We start from the raw sequence: 18,333 nt of genomic DNA, 5'->3' as shown, positions 1-18,333 counted from the left end.
AGTGTAGTTCTTTGTGCGGCCTCCAGAGGCAGTAGCTATACACCACTGTCTGGGTCTCCCAATTAGGAGCGAAAAAGAAAGGATAACGTGTATCCCTAGAACGTTTAGAGAAACGTCTTTCTGGGTGAGCGTCGTGTTTCTGGATTGATTCTCTGAAGTCAGAGTGATCCAACAAAGCACTCAATTTACGCTTGGGATAGAGGAAACGAAACTTCTCCTGCTCTGCAGCTGCCTCTTCTGCTGAAGGGGCTGGGGGAGAAATATCTAACAGCCTATTGATGGCTGAGATGAGGTCGTTTACCATGGCGTCCCCATCAGGGGTATCCAGGTTGAGAGGGGTTCCAGGAGTGGATTCCTGATCACTCTCTTCAGACACCTCACAGGGAGACTGATTGCGCTGAGACCCTGAGCAGTGTGATGACGTTGAGGGTCTTTCCCAGCGAGCTCGCTTAGGGTGGCTGGGGCTATCATCTGAGTCATAATCCTCAGCTTGTGAAGCCGGGGACCCCCTTGTAGTCTGGATTGGATCCAGCTGAGGGGGGCCAGAGGACAGAGACCTCGCCGAGTCCAAAGACTGAGCCCCAGACATGGATTGCAAAGTTTCAAGGATTTTTGTCATAGTCACAGACATTCTATCAGCAAAAACTGCAAAGTCTGTCCCTGGCGCCGGGGCAGAACTTACAAGCGTCTCAGCCTGGGTCACTACCTCTCCGGACTCCGGCTGGCGAAGCAGCACCGGATCGGAGCATTGCACACAATGGGGGTCATCGGAGCCTGCTGGTAGAGCAGCCCCACATGCAGCACACGCAGTGTACACAGCCCTAGCCTTGGCAGCCTTGCGTTTTGTGGATGACATGTTGCTGCCTCCTCAGAGCGATCTGGGTATCCAGCCAGGAAGCGACCTCACAGTGCAAGAAATAAATAAATATATATATCTGGTGACACAGTACACCAATACACACTGAGGCACTAGAGGGGCCAGCTGAAATGCCGCTTACCGCCCGCTTAAGAGCGGGTGTGTGGTCGCCAAAAGCCCCCTAGTCCAGGTCTCCCAGAGCCTTGCGTCCTTCCTCCAGCCAGACTGCATGTAATGGCTGCCGGCGTCCTGGGAGAGGAGGGGGGGCGGGCCCTGGGCGTTCCTGACTAAGAGCGGGAAGCCTGCTTCCCTCTGTGCCTAGTGAGAGGGCTGGAGCATGTAAATCAGGCTCCAGCCCTCGTCGCTGCTGCGAAACAGCGTCTCTCCCCTACCCTGATTGACAGGGTGGGGGCGGGAACGAAGCGGAGCTAGGCCGCAAAAAGCCGGGGACTAAAGTTATAAACGCCGCCGCCGTAAAAGCGCGGTCGGCGTGTCCCCGGCGCACCACAAGTCACAGCAGCGCCGCCCGATCCAGTGGGGGTCGGCGCTGCGTTCCCACAACACAAAGTCCCCCAGTAAACTGTAGGAACACTAACTCCAACGTTACGGTCCCCGGCGCACTACAACACCCAGCCAGCCCGGAGTGTGTCTGTGCCTGCCGGGGACACAGAGTACCTGTATGATGCAGGGCCTTGTCCCTGATTGTACTCCTGCTCCATATCCATCAGGTTCAACTGGGTCTGTGGATGGAGCCCGGCGTCAGAGCTTAGAAGCCGGCAGGATCCCACTTCCACAGAGCCCTACAAGGGGATGTGGAAGGAAAGCAGCATGTGGGGCTCCAGCCTCTGTACCAGCAATAGGTACCTCAACCGTACAACACCATCCACGGGTGAGACGGGAGCATGCTGGGGGCCCTATATGGGCCCTCTTTTCTTCCATCCGAAATAGTCAGCAGCTACTGCTGACTAAAATCTGTGGAGCTATGTATGGATGTCTGACCTCCTTCGCACAAAGCTTGAAAACTGGAGAACCCGTGATACCACGGGGGGGTATAGCCAGAAGGGGAGGGGCCTTGCACTTTTTGGTGTAGTGCTTTGTGTGGCCTCCGGAGGCAGTAGCTATACCCCAATCGTCTGGGTCTCCCAATAGAGCGCTGAAGAAAAGGCCACCCATATTATGGCTACATAGCTGGTGTGCCATGGCGCTCTACGCCACTGTCATGCTCCAGGTGGATGTTGTCCAAATACACACGCGAGAGTTGTGCTTTCAGACCAAGGGGTGTCTGATGCACGACAAAAAAATACCACAAACATAGGGGGACACAGAGGGCACCATAACAATGGTGGGCCTTTTTGATAGTGAGAGGCGAAGATGGGACACCTCCTGCACTTATCGGCAGCTGTCCCTATTTTCCTAGTCAGTCCCTATACAGATTCTCTCAACCTGTCGCTAAGCCGGATACCTGTGGCGCTAAAGGACCCTGCACAGACCGTGGCTAGTAGGCTGGCGGGTGAGGATAGCTAGTCCCACCCCTGCACTAATACAACACAGGGGTAGGTAAGACAAACGGAGGAGAGAGCAACAAAAAGGATGAAGTACAACTTCAGGTCAATTCCTCAGCAGAAACTTCCACTAAAGTGGCCAGAATACAAATGGATTGTATTCTGGCTGCCTTGATGGAAGGTTTTGCTGAGAAATTGACCCGAAGTTGTTCTTTACTCTTTTTGTTACTGTCCTCCCTGTTTGTCTTTGTTATGGTGTCCCCCTTTGTTTGTGGTGTGGTTTGTGGTGTTATTTGTCATGCATCAGACACGCCTTGGTCTGAATGCATGTATCTCACGTGTGTATTCGGACGACATCCACCTGCAGCATGACAGCTACTGGCACAAAGCATCCATGCTCAATTACTCTGATGTCGGCTGCTGCCACAGTATTGAGACTGGCACTGGTTTCCCTAGAGACTCATGTGTCCTCACCGTAAACCTTGAGAACAATGGTGGCCTCGCTGTCACCGGCTTTATTCTCGGCAATACAGTTATATTCGGCCTCGTCGTCTTTTTCGATTCCATGGATGGTCATCTCTGACATATCGTCACTGAAGGAGTATTTCTCATCTCCATCGTCTATGGTTTCTCCTCTCCTGTGGCAGGAAGAAAAAAAAACCAAAATTACTATATAGGATGTAAACCAATAAGAAACGTATTACTGTTACCTGATTACAGGTTAGTAATGTGCAGACTTTGAATTTTTGCATGCATCCGATTCTAGGTATAGTCCGATCACACAAGAGATGGATATCCTTCATGGACCAGCTGATTAAAGGGGTAAAGCACTGCCAGTGCAGCAGATGCCCAATCACATGTACAGGACTGAGCTGCAGTACCAGGCACAGCCACTACAAAATGAATGCTGCCATAATCCTATGGACCTTTAACTGGATATTTTTTTTTACTTTAAAATGAGTACTCCCTTTAATTGGCGTTGCTCTGCTGATTCTAGAACAGTTTCCCTTTTTCTTCTGTGACCCTCCATTCCAAAGTTATGCCCTCTGTTAATGATACAAATTTTCCCTTCAACCAACTGGGCGTGTCCAACAGAACATCTCTGTGGACATTTCCTGTATCTCCTGTGATGCCGGCCAATCAAAACAGTTGTCCGCACACACACACAGTTCCGTGGTACACGCCCAGTTAGCTGAAGGGAAAATTAGCACCTTTATTTCCGACAGTCATATTTTCTGAACGGAAGGGCGCACACGAAAAAGGAAAACTGTTCCGGATTCAGTGGAACGGTGGCAATTGGAGGATATACTTAGTTTAGGTTAATAAAATCCAATGGAGGGTCCCTTTAAATACAGTTAACACAATTTATTTGTAGTATGTAATCATGAAAACACTTACATTTGTTTAGGCACTGTAGAAATAAAATGTTAATTCAAAAAGTTTTACAAAAATGCTTAATTATTTTGTATGTGCATTGGAAATATAGAAAATAATTCTAAAAGCTTGGAGCAGTAATCACAGGCAGAAGCTCAAGGAGCCAACATTGGTGATGAATAAGCATGGCTATGCAAATAATTTCAGCACCCAAACCAGAAAACAGATGCCTCTCGACTTCCTTCAGCGTGGCATACTATGAGATTCGTCACTTGTATGACACAACATGCTTCTGGGTCAGCTTCCGGGCACATATCATTACCATGTGAAATACACTTAGCCATGACTTACTTGGTCCAGCTGATTTCAGGCTCAGGAAATCCTTCAGCCTCGCAGCTTACAGTCACCGACTCTCCCATGCTGGCAGTGGCATTGACAGTCAGCTGCCTGGCCCGCACCGTTGGTGGAACTGTGAAAGAGAGGAAAAGATTGATTTTTAATGTATTTAAAGGGTAACTGCATTTGTTTTTACAAATAAAGCTGTATCAGACAAAAAGAATGTCTCTTTCTCCCTTTATCAGTCACTTTTCTCCTGCTCTAACCAAAAGTTGCTCAAATCTGTCTACAGATCTGTCTTCACTGAAATGGTTTTAATGTGTTTAAAGGGTAACTGCAGTATTTACAGATAAAACTATATCAGCCAAAAAAAATTACTCTTTCTCCCTTTATCAGTCACTTTTCTCCTGCACTAACCAAAAGTTGCTCAAATCTGTCTACAGATTTGTCTTCACTGAAGTGGTTTTAATGTGTTTAAAGGGTAACTGCAGTTTTTACAGATAAAACTGTATCAGACAAAACAAAAATACTTTTTCTCCCTTTACCAGTCACTTCTCTCCTGTACTAATCAAAAATTGCTCAAATCTGTCTACAAATCTGTGTTCACTGAAGTGGTTTTAATGTGTTTAAAGGGTAACTGCAGTTTTTACAGATAAAACTGTATCAGACAAAACAAAAATACTTTTTCTCCCTTTACCAGTCACTTCTCTCCTGTACTAATCAAAAACTGCTCAAATCTGTCTACAAATCTGTGTTCACTGAAGTGGTTTTAATATGTTTAAAGGGTAACTGCAGTTTTTACAGATAAAACTGTATCAGACAAAAAAAAAAACTTTTCCTCCCTTTACCAGTCACTTCTCTCCTGTACTAATCAAAAACTGCTCAAATCTGTCTACAGATCTGTCTTTATTGAGGGATAAGATTTCAGTTGCTGCCTTTAGAAGTCTATGGAGGGCTGGAGGGAGATAGAGATGGAAAGACAAAAAGAGTAGCTGCTGCACCTTCTAGTGACAAGAGCCTACAGAGGGGAAAACAGTTAAAACATGTGGAATACAAGTCATATAATAGGTAGTATAGCATTCTATTATTACTCATGCACATGATGACTCATGACGTTTAAAAGGACAATTGCACTTTAATATGAAACGTGTGTTGGGTTCAATCATGTCACGATTCCTTTGTGCAGAGCATCTTGTACACTAGGAGATGCTCTGCTGCGCTTTCCTGGACTACTGAGCTGGCAGTGACATGATTCCTCTGTGCAGAGCATCTTGCACTAGGAGATGCTCTCCTGTGTTTTGTTGAGACACTGAGCTGGCAGGTTGATTGACAGCGCAGGATTCCATGCTGGTTGTGGAAGGTGTGTGCTCAGGTATTCCATCTTCCTGGTAATTGCTTTCTTTGCTCCTTTACTGAGCATGCTCCCCAAGAACCTCGCCAGTCATACATTCTGGTTCTGTAGTTGTGCTCTTGGTCTGTATTCCTGCATGTGTTCTGATATTTGTTTCTTGACCCCGGACCGTTGTTTGACTCCTCTCTGCCCACTCCCTGTTCCTGTTGTGACCTCCTGGCTTTTGACCTCAGACTGTTACCTGACCACATCTTAGTTTTCTCCCTGAATCTATTATGTGCCATCCAGGAATTCTGACCCTTGCATTGTGACCTGCCTATGCCTCTGTGTACTCCCTGTTCTTGTAGTGACCTCCTGGCTTTTGACCTCGGACTGTTACCTGTCAGTCATTTTCATAATGTCGGGTAGACCGCAGGTACGATGTTGTTCCTCGTTCTTGCAGGTCCACACTTCGCTGTGTGTAAACCCGCAGGAGCGACAAACATCTCCTTACCTGCGTCTCGCCGGCAATGCGGAAGGAAGGAGGTGGGCGGGATGTTATGTCCCGCTCATCTCCGCCCCTCCGCTTCTATTGGCCGGCCGATTAGTGACGTCGCGGTGACGCCGAACGCACCTCCCCCTTGAAGGAGGGATTGTTCGGCGGTCACAGCGACGTCGCCGAGCAGGTGAGTGCGTGTGACGCTGCCGTAGCGATAATGTTCGTTACGGCATCAATCACCACATATCGCATGTGCGACGGGGGCGGGGACAATCGCGCTCGGCATCGCTAGCGATGTCGCAACGTGCAAAGTACCCCTAAGAGTTTCCTTACCGTTCACTATGACTTGGATATCCTTGAAGTTTATCTCTCCTCGGGCTAGGATCCGGCCCTCACATCGGTACGTCCCTTCGTCTGTTCTCTTAATGTTCCGGATTTGTAGATAATTATTGGAGAGCATAACAAATCGGACTGCGGATAAAATAAAGAAAAGAAACATCAAGAAGTAGGATAAGCTCAAACTAAGGAAGTCCCAACTGCTTCAATAATCGAGTGAAGATCTAATCTCAGATCGGCGAGGATAAGATACTACACGATTTGATGGGACCGGAAAGAAATACAGTTTTATGTTGAGGCCCCAATACACATTAGACTAAAGGTGGCTGAAATCGTCGGAAAACAGTCTAATGTCCACGGGGCCTGACGACTACCCCGATAGATGATGTCTATGGAGGGGAGGATCCGGCCTGCGGAACTTCACCAATCAATCCTATTGTTCTTTCCCAACAAAGAAACAAACCTCTGCCAGAATCATAGCCAAATACAGGAAGGCCTGGCTAAGGCGAGCGCGTCTGTATGTGCGGCAGTTGAGAGAGAGAAACTATCATTAGGCTGACAACTATATGTTTACGGGGGACCTTTAGATGCAAAGTTTGCCATGGAAATCTATGGTACAGTGTAAAATTGGCCATGGACATTGTAGTATTGCCTAAAGTTGACCGTGGTCATCTATGATATTGGATAATGTTTGCCATGTACATCTATGGTAGTGTGCAAAGTTGGCCATGGACATTTTTAGTATTGACTAAAGTTGTCCATGGATATCTATGATATTTGATAAAGTTGGCCATGGACATCTATGGCACTGTGTAAAGTTGGTCATGAACATCAATGGCACTGTGTAAAGTTGCCATGGACATCTACAGTATTGGATGAAGTTGGTAATGCACATCTATTGTATTGGGTAAAGGGGGCCATGGACCTCTATGGCACTGTGTAAAGTTGGCCATGGACCTCTATGGCACTGTGTAAAGTGTGCCATGAACATCTATAGCACTGTGTAAAGTTGGCCATGGACATCTATGGCAGTGTGTAAAGTTGGCCATGCACATCTATAGTACTGTATAAGGTTGCCATGGATATCTGTAGTATTGAGTAAAATTGGCCATGGACCTCTATGGCACTGTGTAAAGTTGGCCATAGACACCTATGGCCTTGTATAAAGTTGGCCATGGAACTCTATGGCACTGTGTAAAGTTAGCCATAGACATCTATGGCACTGCACTGTGTAAAGTTGGCCATGGACATTAATGGTACTGTGTAAAGTTGGCCATGGAACTCTATGGCACTGTGTAAAGTTGGCCATAGACATCTATGGCACTGCACTGTGTAAAGATGGCCATGGACATCAATGGTACGGTGTAATGTTGGCCATAGACATCTATGGCACTGCACTGCGTAAAGATGGCCATGGACATCAATGGTACGGTGTAAAGTTGGCCATAGAACTCTATGGTACTGTGTAAAGTTAGCCATAGACATCTATGGCACTGCACTGTGTAAAGTTGGCCATGAGCAACAATGGTACTGTGTAAAGTTGGCCATGGACATTAATGGTACTGTGTAAAGTTGGCCATGGAACTCTATGGCACTGTGTAAAGTTAGCCATAGACATCTATGGCACTGCACTGTGTAAAGTTGGCCATAGACATCTATGGCACTGCACTGTGTAAAGTTGGCCATAGACATCTATGGCACTGCACTGTGTAAAGTTGGCCATGAACATCAATGGTACAGTCTAAAGTTGGGCATGAACAACAATGGTACTGTGTAAAGTTGGCCATGGACATTAATGGTACTGTGTAAAGTTGGCCATGGAACTCTATGGCACTGTGTAAAGTTGGCCATAGACATCTATGGTACTGCACTGCGTAAAGATGTCCATGGACATCAATGGTACTGTGTAAAGTTGGCCATGGAACTCTAAAGGCTACTTTACACGCTGCGATATCGGTCCCGATATCGCTAGCGTGGGTACCCCCCCCCATCTGTTGTGCGACACGGGCAAATCGCTGCCCATGCCGCACAACATCGCGCAGACCCGTCACACATACTTACCTGCCCGGCGACGTCGCTGTGACCGGCGAACCGCCTCCTTTCTAAGGGGGCGGTCCGTGCGGCGTCACAGCGACGTCACTGAGCGGCCGCCTAATAGAAGCGGAGGGGCGGAGATGAGTGGCCGGAACATCCCGCCCACCTCCTTCCTTCCGCATAGCGGCCGGGAGGCAGGTAAGTAGAGCTTCCTCGTTCCTGCGGTGTCACACGGAGCGATGTGTGCTGCCGCAGGAACGAGGAACAACCTCGTTACTGCTGCAGTAACGATAATCGAGAATGGACCCCCATGTCACCGATGAGCGATTTTGCACGTTTTTGCAACGACGCAAACTCGCTCATCGGTGTCACACGCAGCAACATCGCTAATGCGGCCGGATGTGCGTCACAAATTCCGTGACCCCAACGAGTCCGCATTAGCGATGTCGCAGCGTGTAAAGCCCCCTTTAGGCACTGTGTAAAGTTGGCCATAGACATCTTTGGCACTGCACTGCGTAAAGTTGGCCATGGACATCTATGGTACTGCATAAAGTTGATCATAGACAAGTCTATGGTACTAAAACAATTGATTTAGACCAGTTTCTAATTTTTACCTGACTACTGTTTTTTTTTAATACACCCTTTGCAAAATAAAAGCTGTAACCTGAGCGCTTCCTTCACCTAAGGCCTCTCTCACATGTCCGTGAAAAACCACGCACGTTTTTCACGGACATGTCAGAGGTGCGTTTTGCCCGGCGTGACCCGTGTTTATGGGCAACGTGTGTTCTCCGTGTGTTATCCGTGAACTTTCTGCTTACCTGTCCCTGGCATCGCTGTCCGTGGTGCTGATCTTCGGTCTCCGGTCCTGAAGACTCCCCGCTGCTGCTGCTTCCGGCCGCAGTGAAGTAAATATGCAATGAGCATAATGAGCGGCGGTCGGCAGCAAGTGACAGCAGCGGCAGAGACAGGAGGGCTGGAGAAGACGAGTAAAGGTTTGAGTTTTTTCCTCACAGACACGTCTTCTGTCCGGTGCGTGTTACATGGAACACATCCGTGTGGTCCGTTTGCATGACGTGTGACACGTTTACGCTCCGTGTGACACCCGTGATGCCGGAGAGAAAACGGACATGTCGGCGTGAGAAACACATGGACACACGTAAGTACGGATTGGACACACGTTCCGTGCGCAAATACTTACGTGTGTCCAAAACCATAGGAATACCTAGGGCTACGTGTGTACGTGTCTCCGGTTCGTGAGAAAACTGCCAAACACGTACCGGAGGCACGGACGTGTGAAAGAGGCTTAAGGAGCATATCTGTATTTGGGGTTGTAGGGTGGAGTGAACAGTGCCACAGGTGCTGAGATCTAAGAGGTGCCTAGAAACCACTGCACTTTGGCCACAGTATTTAGAAAAAGGACTAAGTTTTTGAAACAAATTTTTGCACATCCTAAGGAAAACCTAGCAATGCCTTTGCTACGGCCAACCTGTCCAACTTTGCTTATGACCATTAGATATAGTTTCTCTGATTGAACCATTCATATGCCAAATTTTTTGTCTCCAGATCAAAATACTGGGTAGCGCTGTTGCTTTGCAGCGCTGGGGTCCTGGGTTCAAATCCCACCAAGGACAACATCTGTAAGAAGCTTGTATGTTCTCCCTGTGTTTGCGTGGGTTTCCTCCCACACTCCAAAGACATAATGATAGGGAGTGATGATAAATGATGGCGCTATATAGGCAATCCATATTAATAATATTAGCCCCAAGTAAAATAACAATACACAAGTTTCCGTTGAATTATTCACAGGATTACATTGTGAGGGCCTCTGTCCTCCAAGACCATTCTAAGTGAACTTTGGAGAATTCGAGAGCAGATGCGCAAATACTTTCAGACGTAATAGTGAACCACAAATTCTGGAATATTATGATATTTCACATATGATATGATGCTGTACATATCTTTACTTCAGAAGCTAACTCCTTACCATCCTTCTTAAATTGCACATCTCGGCCTTTGTGCTTCCAGATAATGACCGAGGTCATTGAGCTTGAGACATCACAAATGATAACGGCGTCTGTCCCTTCGGTAAACTCCTGTGGAGTAGGTGCGTTCTTAAAGGTCAGCTTCTCTGGAATCAAAAAGGGGGGAGGAAACACATCAAGACGTCAGTAACGTGCTCAGACCATTTATAAGTAGCTTAGGTGGCTTGTGTGGTCATGGACAATTGAAAATGTCTTTATTGAATTAACGTATTTTCCAGATTATAAGATTCCCTTATTTCCCCCTAAAACTGGGGGGAAAAATGCGGGTGCCTATTATAATCCAGATATGGCTTACCGGAACGGCGGTGGTGGTGTTGGTGTGGGGGTGACAGGGGGCTGGGTCGGCGATATTGAGGGCTCGGAGGTGTAGTGGTGAGGCTCACGAAGGTTACAGGACGGAGGGTTAGCGAAGCGGTGGGCACCATTGATCTAACAGTGAGCTCCATTGAATCACCCATGGTTGACGCGATGGGCTTTAAGAAAATAGCCGCGGAGGAGACGTGTGTGCAAATTCATGAAATGGACTTCAAGCAAAAGGCCGCGAAGTCCTATCTGCACATGTGCTGACTCCGCTGCCATTTTCTTGAAGTCAATCTTGTCAGACGCGGGTGATTCAATGGAGCCCACAGTCTGTCAGCAGATCAATGTTGCCTGCTACCGCGACACCCACAAGCCAACAGTATCGCCGACCCTCCATCCACTGACCCTCCTGAGTCGCCAAACCCCCTCCTCCGAGTCTGCAGCATCACCGACCCGCCTACTGTGACCCTCCTGAGCCACAACACCCCCTCCTCTGCGTCTGTAGCATCACCGACCCGCCTACTGTGACCCTCCTGAGCCACAACACCCCCTCCTCCGAGTCTGCAGCATCACCGACCCGCCTACTGTGACCCTCCTGAGCCACAACACCCCCTCCTCTGCGTCTGCAGTATTGCCGACCCTGCCTACTGTGACCCTCCTGAGCCACAACACCCCCTCCTCTGCATCTGCAGCATTGCCGAACCTGCCTACTGTGACCCTCCTGAGCCACAACACCCCCTCCTCTGCGTCTGCAGCATTGCCGAACCTGCCTACTGTGACCCTCCTGAGCCACAACACCCCCTCCTCTGTGTCTGCAGCATTGCCGACCTGCCTACTGTGATCCTCCTGAGCCACAACACCCCCTCCTCTGTGTCTGCAGCATTGCCGACCTGCCTACTGTGATCCTCCTGAGCCACAACACCCCCTCCTCTGCGTCTGCAGCATTGCCGAACCTGCCTACTGTGACCCTCCTGAGCCGCTGCACCATCGCCACTCCCCCCGGTGAGATATTATAAGATGCACTAGGAATGTAAGCTAGCCCTCATCCTAACATTAAAATCTATTGTTTCCTATTTTCCTCCTCTAAATTTGGTTTGCGCCTTATAATTTGGTGTGTCATATAAAACGAAAAATACAGTACCGTATTTTTCGTATTATAAGACGCACTTTTCCTACCAAAAATTTGGGAGGAAAATGTGGGGTGCGTCTTAAAATCTCGAATGTAGCTTACCGGGTGCTGCCGGCGCTGGTCAGTATGGCGCTGTTGTGTGCATCAGGCGACGCCACTCTGCTCTACTCTGCGCGCAGCTGCTCTGTTCTGCTCAGCTCTGTGCACGGCTGCTTTGGTCTGCTCTACTCTGTGCGCGGCTGCTCTGATCTGCTCGGCTTTGTGCGCGGCTGCTCTGGTCTGCTCGGCTCTGTGCGCGGCTGCTCTGGTCTGCTCGGCTCTGTGCGCGGCTCCTCTGGTCTGCTCGGCTCTGTGCGCGGCTGCTCTGGTCTGCTCGGCTCTGTGCACGGCTGCTCTGGTCTGCTCGGCTCTGTGCACGGCTGCTCTGGTCTGCTCGGCTCTGTGCACGGCTGCTCTAGTCTGCTCGGCTGCTCTGACTCACCGCCCCCCCGCACAGAGCAGAGCGGCGTCACAGGCCCTGCACAGAGGAGAGCGTCGTCACCGGCCTAGCACAGAGCAGAGACCGCAGTGAGTATCTGGGCCTCCCTCTGTAACATTGTCAGCATCACCGTACTCCAGTACCGCCCCTGCCTTCTGTGACTCCCGCTCCGCTGCTGCCCCCTCTCTCTGGTAAGACACCACCAGATTATAAAACGGACCCCATATTTTTTTTCACCTTTTTTTTCCTTCAAATATGGGGTGCGTCTTATAATCCGGTGCGTCTTATAAAACTAAAAATACGGTACTTTATTTTAGTATTATACTAAATCCTTGCATTCCACAGGAAATAACCGTTCTTTTCATAGAACCAAGCCTTGGGATGTTCCTTGGGGGCGTTTTCTTTAGGGGGAACAGTCTGACACTGTCCAATCAGAGAAGCCAGAACCAGAATGTGCAAGGACACACCACTCTAATCAAGGAGAATTGTAACACTAAGTGGGCAAACTATTCAGAAACTTTCAAGAGCAATAACATAGGAAGGACACATTGCAGAGACCTAAATAGTAAAGAAGATGATCCACAATTGTTATTTCCTGAAAATAACAATTATTTACTAAACTATGCAAGTCTCAAGGGATGCCAGATCCTTCTTAAAACTATGAAAGTGAAAAACCAAAATCCACTGAATATGACAATGTTGTCATGATCCAGGAACAGTATTCCCCTCTCCAGAGTTTCCTGGTCATATCAGGAGTTAACTCCCATTGGCCTCATTCCGGTTTTCAGGAGACACTATATCTGGGCGCTGCACCAGCATTCCTGTGCTGGTTATAGTTTTGCTCTGCAGCCTGAGACTGGCTCTGGGGAGATTTCCTGTTTGATCTGACTTCTAGTTACCTTGCCCTGACCTGTACCCTCCCCCATTCGGCTGTCTTTCCCAGTCCCTGACTTCCCGCTCCTGTTAGTTGTTTACCCATCCTGGTTCATCCTCTTCCCGTGTTTGTGTCTCCTCACCCTCCGGTCTTGTCTTCTGTTCCCTGTGTCCTTTGTGTTCCCCTCTGCATACCTGAACTCCCGGCATCCGACCTCGGTTCTGTTTTCTGACCTGATCTTGATCCTCCCTCTGCACTGACTTCAGGCTAGGTCCTGACTGCTTGACTACTCTATTGCCCCCTGGTGGTTTGCCTGTGAACTGCCTGCTGAAGTTACTCTGCTGTACTTCAGCCTCCCTTCTGTTACAGTGTTATTTTGACTCTCCTTCACTACTCCGCTGCCACCTAGTGAGAAATACGCTGTACTACTTCTCACCAGCCCTTTGTACAGCGTGAGAAATGTCTTTGCTTCTATTTGCCAAGGGAATAAATGGGAAATCTTACGATAAATCTCGAGCGTGACGGTGCTTTCCGACCGTCCTTCTTCAGGGCTGCTGGCGATACATTTGTAAGTCCCGGCGTCTTTAATGCTGGCGTTGTATATAGTAAGTGTGGAGGAGTAGTCATCACTCTTCACAACGGAAATCTGCTGTTGGTTGGTTAATCTGTCGCCACTTGGAGCTTCCCAGTAGATCTCTGTTGCTTCACCGATTACTGAGGAACAATGAAAACAAAAGGAGAAGATCAATAAAAATAGTTTAACCAGGAAAATTAAAGAAGGTGGTAAAGGAAACAAAAAAATATCTAGATAAAAGGTTCTAGAGGAAGGTATAAAACCATAACCGGGCATGGAACATGTTGGCTTTCACCGGAAAAATGTCCTACAAGATCATACTAGATTGAAATGGAACCATAATTCTATTACTTTCCTTCAAGAAAGTCTCCGAACTTGAAGAAATCAGTTGTGTCTACTAAAATCATACATAAATGAGGTTTTACCGATTACATAGATATTTACCTTGACATAAGAAGAATTTGGATTCTCCGAGGCCGATTTCTCCTTGATCAGGAACAATGGTGACTTCTAGAGCTGCTGGAAATAGAACCAGTAAGGGAAACATTACGGTCACTTCTTAGAATTAAATAATGAAATATATAACAAATTTGTGCTTTTTATGAAAAATAATATACATTAATCAACATGCTCACTATAAATATCTGTACGATAATTTTTGGGAATATCTGGTTGGAAAATAATGTCCAATTTTTCACAGCCTTAGCCATTCGGTGATAATTAGGTCCTCATCTCACTTTTCCTTTAATTACATTTTCTCAATTTTCAATTATGAAAGTGATATAAGAAAGCTGAGAATTCACAACTTAAAAGGAGTCTATCAGCAGGTTTTTGCTATGTAATCTGAGAGAAACATAATGTAGAGTTAGAGACCCTGAGTCTAGGGACATGTCACTTGCTGGGCTGTGGTTTCAATAAAATCTGTGTTTTATCAGTTGGAATTAATCACTACAGGACTAGTTGCCTGGTGCCTCCTAGTCCAACTGTCGGAGGTGGCCGGACCCCCCCTCTACTGTTTTATGCTAATTTGTCTGTGTTGTAAAAGTAATGTGTTTTAAGTACCAAGTATGCTGTTGAGATATGTGGTAAAATTACTGCTGCTACTAGTGGAGTATGGGTTCCTGATGTAGCAGAGTCGGGACCAGGCAGCCACAAGCGTCACCCACTGGACGGGTAAGAACAGCGTTAGATTAGATGTTAGGTAAAATAGGAGGAGGAGTAACATATGGCCAGGACGTTGGTTGGAGGAACAGGCCTTGGGAGGAGTTAGTCCTTCAGAAGGGTTTGTGGACGAAAGACGTGGCATGGAGTAAGGGCTGGTAAGGAACAAGTTGGCTCCGGGACCCGTTGGGGTGAGCCGCAGGCTCCGGACCTTTAGATAACTTCCAGGGTAAGGGAACTGTGAGGTAACCTCCTAAAGGTCCGGAGCCTACAGCTCACCCAGCTGTCAGAGCCCAGATGTGGACAGCGGTGAGAATAAGAGTGAAGGAAAGGAGGCACAGGCGCACAGTGGATTGCGAACTAGTTCCAATATAGCGGGGACAGGTCAAAAGAGAGTACCCAAAAGAACAAATACAGCAGAACCGTAGTAGTGAGCCCATGTCAATCATAAGGGTGAAAAGGAAAACAAATTGTTCAACTTTGGTTTGCCAAGAGAACCCCGGTGTCACGCGTTGGTCTACTATGACAGAGACCGGCCGTGGGGTGATGGATACCAACCTGAAGACAATAGTAAGTGTCACACCCCACTCGAAGACCTACACACAAACTGACTCTCTGTGACGAAGGAGTGTGGAGCACCCACTGCCCGATGTCGGTACCATACTTCACAACCACGCCCGCACCACTGATTAGCAGCATTCTGTCACCTGATCGCTTGATACAACGAGGGATCGGAGAAACTTAACTGCTAAGGAGAAACTTCAACTTTATTGGACTGCCACTTTAAAAAGTGAAAAGAGGAAATAAGACAACCCTTTTAATGAATACCACTGAGTGTCATCCTTCAACCATAGGCGTCAGTGTTTTTAAAATACTAGGCGACATTAGCAAACAATAAATAAATTAATGGGGGCCTAAGGATCCGTTTGAAATATGTGACGGGATCCGTCAAACATACATTGGAAACGCAGTTTAAAAAGAGCCTTCATATTCCCAAGAACCAGCGAAGAGGAGATATGTTGCTGGCAGGATCCTCAAATATGGCTGCTTTGAATTTGTAATGGCCCATGATATGTAGCTTGTGTTCCACTGGTAATTGTACTATGTGAATATGTCCAAAAGAAATTTCCCAGAAACTTAAAGGGAACAAATGACCAGAATTTTCATTTCTAAACTAAACCCAGTGCTATACTGGCGCTATCATGCTGATTCTATATATATACCTTTAGTTATGACATCTGATGTATAGTTTCTGAAATACAGGTAAGTAAAGTTTGTGAAATGCACTGTTATATGATTGATAGGTGCAACGGAATATCTAACAGGTGGGTCGGGTTTTGCTAGTTATTCCCGAGCCCTGTCTGCTGCCTGTCCTTCCTCCCTCCTGTCTCTGTTATTACAGGAGGAGGAGGAACAGGGGGAGGAAGGACAGGTAGTCAGACAGGGGCGGGAATAACTAGCAAAACCTGACCCACCTATTCGATATTCTGTAGCTGCTACCAATCAAATAACAGTGCATTTCACAAACTTTACTTGCCTGTATTTCCTAAACTATACATCTGATCTCACAACTACAGGTGTGGCGCCCTGGACAAGCCAGGGGCCACACAGAACAACACAACACACCCCACACTCCCAGCAGGCACACCGAAGTCAGACACAAAACCCTTGTTGCCTTCCTCCAGGGGCTGATGTCCACACCAGGGGGTGGGCCAAGCGGTTGGTCCCGCCCACCGAGGAGTTCACAGTCCTGGAGGCGGGAAAACCAGGCAGATCAGAGAGCAGATTAGCTTTGGAGAGGAGTGAGGACAGTTGGAGAAGTGAAAGTGGAAGGAGAGAAGAAGTAAAAGAGCCTGAAGTTGGTCCGGGTGTGTGGCCCGCACGGATCAGCAAGGTTGGCAGACGGTGGTGACCGTCTGCAGGAGTGGCCTATCGGAGTCTACTGCAAGGACCGTTGACGGGCGGTGGCCCGGCGGTACCGGACCGGTACACAAAGAGAAGCCAGCACCATCTGGCAGGGGCTTACGGACCCCGGCAAGGCTAGGAGTCGCCGTGAATTTGCCGAATTCGTTAGTGAAGGGAACCTCCGGGGTTTCCCAACGACTAAGTCCCGACAGAAGGCAACAGTCCAACCAAGTGAGGGAGACACCACCACTGCCAAGGCAACCGTTTCCCAGGGCCAGAGCCTGCGGGCAAAAGGGGCTCCTCCGGCCCACATCCAAGCCGGGGAGTGGGTTACCGGTGGGAACCCATTGGAACCATCTACCGTATCTAGGTGCAGGGAAAGGCAGTCACCACAAACCTGCCGGGAGAAAACAACCGCAGCCGTCTGTGGGACCCGTCCATCCAGCCGTGTGTTTTACCGAGAACTGTGTCTTCATCATTGGGCTGAGTGAGTACCACCGTGCCGTGCGGCACAGTACTGCCCCCGCGACCCTGCACCTCGCCAGGCCCCGTAGCCCGCCTGCACCCTCCATCCCTATCCCCATCACCAGGCCCCGGGACAACCAACACCTTACCCACGGAGGGGAGAACTAACAACAAAGCTGCTCCCTGTCACCGCTCCCGGGATCCCCGTCCAGAGCAGCGGTGGTGTCACTAATATCACGACAACCGTGGGTGGCGTCACGGACAACATAACCAAATCCCCACAATCAATCCCCATCCCTTTTCACTCACGGGCGAGGAACGCCGCTCGAGTCCCCGGGATCCGGCCCACCGCTCGAGCCACCGCCGAGCAGCCGCAGCAGCAGCCGGACCCGAGCAGTGGGAGAGCGCAGCCTCCCCTCCTCCGCCCGCGACACAGGTATGTATAGAATCAGCATGATAGCGCAAGTATAGCACTGGATTTAGTTTATAGAGGAAAATCCTGGTGGTTTGTCCTCTTTAAGGCACAACTCAAGCCCAGTCACATAGTACCACAAACCTTAGTTTCTTTTATCTGCGATAAGATTGATAAAATTACAAAAATTTCTTCAGCTGGAAATTGCAATAAGTTGAGCTTCAGATATTGGGGTACAATAGTTTTTGAACTTTGGGCCAAGTGTTATTTTGCTCATTTTCCGTGTCCTTTGAATGGGACCGTCCTCTTTATGGCAAAATTAGAGGACATACGGTAGATCATTTTTTAATTTTACAATGCCATCCGCTTCAATAATCCCAGGAACAAAAAAAAAAACTTTACAACTAAAAGTACAGTGCCCTCTTGTCACTAGACACCCAATGCGTCCCCCTGTGTGATTAATAGCCGCCTCCAGCTGCAAATGGTCAGAATATACGAATTTTAGCTAAGTGATCAAGAATCCCCTGAACAATAAAAGACCATGAGCAAAAAAAAAAAAGAGAGAAGCAAATTGGAAAATCAGAATGATTTAAATGGCTCACGGAAAGTCATTTTGCAGAAATGAGTCTGAGCCGGGTCACCTTTTGTGACTCGTCTATATCTACTTTAATGAAAGTGCGCTTCTTCCCGTCCTTCACTGTATAGCGAGGTGAAAGTGTTACCAAG

At 48.1% G+C, this 18,333-nt stretch overlaps 1 protein-coding gene across 6 annotated transcripts in view; it reads right to left on the bottom strand.

The window, feature by feature from the left end:
• NCAM1 (neural cell adhesion molecule 1) overlaps positions 1 to 18,333 on the bottom strand; it is a 490,562-nt gene that overhangs the window by 166,228 nt on the left and 306,001 nt on the right. For 5 of the 6 annotated variants that reach the window (XM_075328365.1, XM_075328368.1, XM_075328367.1 and 2 more), the window contains exons 2-7: positions 14,109 to 14,183; positions 13,595 to 13,804; positions 10,252 to 10,395; positions 6,231 to 6,368; positions 4,084 to 4,201; positions 2,833 to 2,996 (exon numbers count right to left, since the gene is read on the bottom strand). In XM_075328365.1, coding sequence (XP_075184480.1) covers positions 2,833 to 2,996; positions 4,084 to 4,201; positions 6,231 to 6,368; positions 10,252 to 10,395; positions 13,595 to 13,804; positions 14,109 to 14,183 — 849 coding nt within the window. The remainder of the gene's footprint in view (positions 1 to 2,832; positions 2,997 to 4,083; positions 4,202 to 6,230; positions 6,369 to 10,251; positions 10,396 to 13,594; positions 13,805 to 14,108; positions 14,184 to 18,333) is intronic. The other variant, XM_075328366.1, reaches the window with a different exon arrangement.

Source organism: Anomaloglossus baeobatrachus, chromosome 11 (genome assembly GCF_048569485.1).
Source record: "Anomaloglossus baeobatrachus isolate aAnoBae1 chromosome 11, aAnoBae1.hap1, whole genome shotgun sequence".
NCBI lineage: Eukaryota > Metazoa > Chordata > Amphibia > Anura > Aromobatidae > Anomaloglossus > Anomaloglossus baeobatrachus.
The sequence above is the reverse complement of the archived record's forward strand: the minus strand, read 5'-3'. Positions and strand labels throughout refer to the sequence as shown.